The sequence below is a fragment of the Neltuma alba genome, unplaced genomic scaffold (genome assembly GCF_004799145.2).
Source record: "Neltuma alba isolate B1F8T4 unplaced genomic scaffold, ASM479914v2 tig00000609_pilon, whole genome shotgun sequence".
NCBI classification, from domain to species: domain Eukaryota; kingdom Viridiplantae; phylum Streptophyta; class Magnoliopsida; order Fabales; family Fabaceae; genus Neltuma; species Neltuma alba.
This window is the reverse complement of record NW_021632112.1, coordinates 169,830-174,492: the sequence shown is the minus strand read 5'-3', so window position 1 is coordinate 174,492 and position 4,663 is coordinate 169,830. Positions and strand designations below refer to the sequence as shown.

General features: G+C 33.8%; 1 protein-coding gene across 1 annotated transcript; it reads left to right on the top strand.

Annotated features, from left to right (window-relative positions):
• The first annotated feature begins 327 nt into the window (after positions 1-327).
• On the top strand, positions 328-2,341 carry LOC114741271 (uncharacterized protein At4g22758). The gene is made up of 3 exons (XM_028929528.1): positions 328-699; positions 1,534-1,741; positions 1,836-2,341. The coding sequence occupies exons 1-3, from the start codon at positions 391-393 to the stop codon at positions 2,075-2,077; spliced, it is 759 nt and encodes a 252-aa protein (XP_028785361.1). The 5' UTR covers positions 328-390; the 3' UTR covers positions 2,078-2,341.
• Positions 2,342-4,663: the final 2,322 nt, after the last annotated feature.

Sequence of the window (4,663 nt, the reverse complement as noted above, 5' to 3'; positions counted from 1 at the left end):
ATTTTGTCTCTTATATTTATGTATTTTTTTTCCAAGATAGTCCTTCTAATAATGATAGTTCTAGCCAATACACTTAATTAGCAAGGATATTTTAAGAATGACAATACTTATTTATTATAAATAACTAACTTAACTTACCTCCTTAATCTTCTCAAATAAGTCAATTGAGTCTTATAATTAGGAGCGGAGATAGTATATGCGTGAGTAGTATATGAACGTAAAGTCCTTTGATATGGAAATGCCCCATTTCACAAATTCTATTTTCACTCTTTCCCTCGCTTTGGCGTCCCCACGCGCGCACCATCCCTATATATGCCTCCCTCAACTTACACACCTTCCATTCTCACCTCTCTTCTCACCAACACTATAACTTTCTTCTTCTTTTCCTTCATGCCTCAACGAACTCTTCGCCGCCGTGCTCCTGCAACCTCCAGCCGGAGAAGTAAGCCTCCGCATCATCCATCGCCTTCCTCTCATCGACGCACTTCTCCGCCCTCCTCCAACAGATCAAAGCCTCTCAAGATTTTGAAGCGGTGCTCATCGGCGCCTTCACTTCTCTCCGATTACTCCTCCGCCGATGAAGATCACGATCTCGATTGCGATGTCAAGCACGAAGGCACGCTTTTCCGTCCTCATACTTTTTCTGTTGCCTTTGCGTCTTCTCCTTCCCTCTTAGCTTCCTCCCCTCAGAATCACGAGGTATGGACTCCACATTTTGCAATTGCTGTTGCTGTTATTTTCTAATTTTCTTGCTTCTATTTATTTTCTAGTGACTTAATGGTTTGAATAATTTTGGTAAGAAAATAACGTAAATATTAAAAAATAAAAATAAAAATTCGAGATAGATATGTCCAAAATATTTTGGACACTTCTCCTGATTGTCACTAACTAACATTCAATTAGTTTCACGCGTAACAATAGTAAAGTAAATTGACCGGCCGACCAAAATCAAATCGGATTCTAGATGGGCCAGTTGTTATTTGTCAATCCAATTTCTTGATTTCGAGGATGAATTTTACCTTTAAACCTAATCTCCTACCCCAGTGATAAGCTCGATGATTTTGATTTATTTCATAATAACCGTCTTGAAAGAGAGGATGATTATGTTTATAGGAGAAATCAATTGGATCAATTGATCTCTCTACTCTTCTCGTTCTAATCTAGAAATGGGGGAACAGAACGTTACTGGGAAACCCAGAGCCGAGTAGAGAGTAACGAACACTTTTCCCCTCGATCTAGAAATAGTATCTAACACCTTCCTTAATTAACACGAAAATGCCATACTCCGTTGGCTCCATAATCGAGTGGTGTGTGATATTTTATGGTCCGTTCCGAATATGGAATGACCTTAGAAGAAGAAATTTTCCTTCATCAAGACGTAATTAAAGCAAGTGGGATAGATTGGTTGCCATATTTGGGATGAAAAAACCCTTGAAACTAGGCCATTAGGGTGTATGTGCTATGTCTTCTCAATTAATTAGTTGTCCGTGATCATGCCTCCTGAAACAGAGTTTGATGGTATTGCAAATGCAGGGGTCCAGAAAAGAAGCTAAGGTGGTAGTTAGTGTGACCGTTGAGGGAAGTCCAGGACCAATCAGAACTATGGTTAAACTGGGCTCAAGTGTGGACGACACAATAAAGCTTGTAATTAACAAGTACAGTGAAGAAGGAAGAGCCCCAAAGATCGATCCCAACTCTGCAGCTTCATTCCAATTGTATGACTCCCATTTCAGCCTCCAAGGTAAGATAAATGCTCAAACATTTTATAGTGTCACAAATCCCTAGATGGGTCTGGGTTTTTTTGTTGATTACCTGAAACTTGCGTTGTTGGTTAGGTTTGGACAGATCACAACTCATTGGGGACATAGGTAGTAGAAACTTCTATCTGCGGAAGAGTAAAAATGAATCTCCTTTCAGTTTATTTCGTTCAGAGACTGTTGCTGATTTAACCAAAGAAGGCTCTGCTCCTTCCAAACCACCACCACAACCACATCCATTGTTATTTCCTTGCTTCAAGATTGGCAAAATAATTAGAAGAACTTGCCGGATCTGCCAGATGGTGCTTTGCGCCAAATGAAGTAATTCGATTCAGTTTCGATGATTGCTTCAACTTAATTAGGACTCCAGAGCAACCATTTTTTTTTTCCTGTTGCTTTAATTTTTATCCTCCGTGATGCCCGCTACTTATCTGATTCATTGCTTGTCGTTTTGGTTAAGCAAACTGTAAATAAATGGTAGGATATAAGGAGGAATTGTTTTTCACTTTTTTCTCAGTGGGAGGTCCCCAATTGCCTTAAACAATGATGCTTTTAGATTTATGGCAAATGGAAATTTCAAGAAAGCTCAGAGCTCATTCCAGGTACTCATCTTTTAGATTTTTTTTTTTTTTGATTTATCATCTTTTAGATTTATATGTATTGTGGCAAGTGAGCATCTAGTTTTAGTGTTCTACAGTTTTACTATCCGAGTTTCATATTTCACTAAAATAAGATACAGATGCTGTTGGAATTTTACAGTCTTTCGTATAGACACTAAATCAGGCCAAAAAAATGTATAGACAGTAAATTAAAAAAAAAATTATAAGTTTACTTTCATATATAATTTTTAACGAATTATGACTATTCAAGATTTCAAATGCATTCTACTCCAAAAAAAGAAAAAAGGAAAAATTCCGAACACATTTACGTGTAATTTTATATTCAGCTGTGAATCTGTAATGCCCAAATCACTTGATTAAAATGATTCAGGGGGTGTTTGGCTCTCCTCCCAAACCATGGTTTGGAAAAAAATTTGCCAAACACCCCTTGAGGGGGTGTTTGGATGAAGCCAAACCATGGTTTGCAGAATAGCTTCTGGAGAATAGATTCTGGAGAGAATAGATTTTAAAAGAATAGCTTTTCTGAAAAAGTGATTCTGATAAAGTGAGAGTGTTTGGATAGTTGTTGTCAGAAGTGCTTTTTTATATGTGAAAATTACTAAAAAGGACATAAGTTTAAATGATAATTACATATAAGATATATTTCATAATATATGTTTATTTGAAGTAAATAAATAATATTAATACAAAAATTAATACGTATATATATTAATAAAATAAATAAAAATGTTTTTTTTGCAAAATGATTTAATAAAATAATTAAATATGTATATATATTAATAAATAATATATATTAATAAAATAATTAAAATTAAAACGTATATATATATTAACAAAATAAGTAAATATGTTTTTTTGTAAAATATATTATTTAACCTCACCCTCACAGACTCGGTCACTCCCCTCCCCTGATTGACGATCAGATTCCTGGGCCCACCAACAATCAATTATTTGAAGCAAACAGAAGCAGCCCTCCGTCTCATTATCCGAAACCAAGGTTTTGAGGGACAAAACCATGGTTTCCCTCAAAACCATGGTTTCAGTTTTTTCGTTTCTTCACCTATTTGGTAATTTCAGGATTATAGTTCGTTGGAATGTTTTTTGCCATTTTATTATCATCGTTTAAAATGAAAATAGAAATACTTTTTTTAAAAAAATATTAAAAGAATTTTGTTTCCATAAAATTAGAGATAGAAAGGGGTATCGGAGCAAAAATAGCTCGGAATGTGATTTAGGGTGTGTTTGGATGAAACCAAACCGTGGTTTGGAAAAGTGATTCTGGAGAATAGATTCTGGAAAAAATAGATTCTGTGAATAATAGATTTTGTAAAAAAGTGATTCTGAGAAGTGAGAGTGTTTGGATAGTTGTTATCAGAAGCACTTTTTATATATACAAATTACTAAAAAAAAGACATAAGTTAATATGATAATTACAGAAAAAATAGATTTATGATATATTTTAATTTGAAGAAATAAATTGTTAATAATATGTTTTTTACCAACATAATTAATAATACATAAGATAATATAATTAATAATTAATTAATGTCTATATATATTTAAAATATAAGATTAAATATATTTATAAAAAAATATGTTTATAAAAAAAATAACAAGATACATATCATATAGGCCCTCACATTCTCCTTTTTTTCTCCAAAAGCAAAAAAATTTTGCTTTTTCCAAAACCATGGTTTTGGAGTCAAAACCATGGTTTTGACCCAAAACCATGGTTTTGGTTTTTGGAGAGGCTGTTTGGGTAGCATTTTCCCCAAACCATGGTTTGGGGTGCTATCCAAACAGAGCCTTAATAACAATAGATACGAAATTTAAATCAGGGGCGGATGACATTTAAGGATCAAAAGATTGAATTAATTTTATTTAAGAACAACAATTTGGCAACCTCAACAAGGAACAACCAACCTCCCCCTCCCCAAAAAAAAAAAGACAACCAAAGGTTCTCTAGGGCCTGTTTGGTTTGAGAGGAGGGTAGAGGGGGTAGGATAGGAAAAGGGAGAGGAGGTTTTATCCTCACCTTATTTGGTTTGATTAAAAAGGAAGAGAGGAGAAGATAGTTAAAGATCCCTTGTTTGGTTCAAGAAGGGGAGAAGAATGATAGTAATAATCAATTTACCATTTTACCCTTACATATTAGTTTATATTTTTTATTGATATATTATATAAATTAATTTACATCTTAATTTAAATTATATAATTTAATAAAAATTCAGTCTTATCATGTTAATATGTGCATTAAAAAATTGGTACAGTAATTTTTATTCTAAT

Excerpts from the sequence above, each read along its gene's own strand:
- LOC114741271 (XM_028929528.1), top strand. The coding sequence starts at position 391 with ATGCCTCAACGAACTCTTCGCCGCCGTGCTCCTGCAACCTCCAGCCGG. Across the intron at positions 700-1,533 it reads CCTCCCCTCAGAATCACGAG|GGGTCCAGAAAAGAAGCTAA; the intron begins GTATGGACTCCA and ends TTGCAAATGCAG. Across the intron at positions 1,742-1,835 it reads CTCCCATTTCAGCCTCCAAG|GTTTGGACAGATCACAACTC; the intron begins GTAAGATAAATG and ends GTTGTTGGTTAG.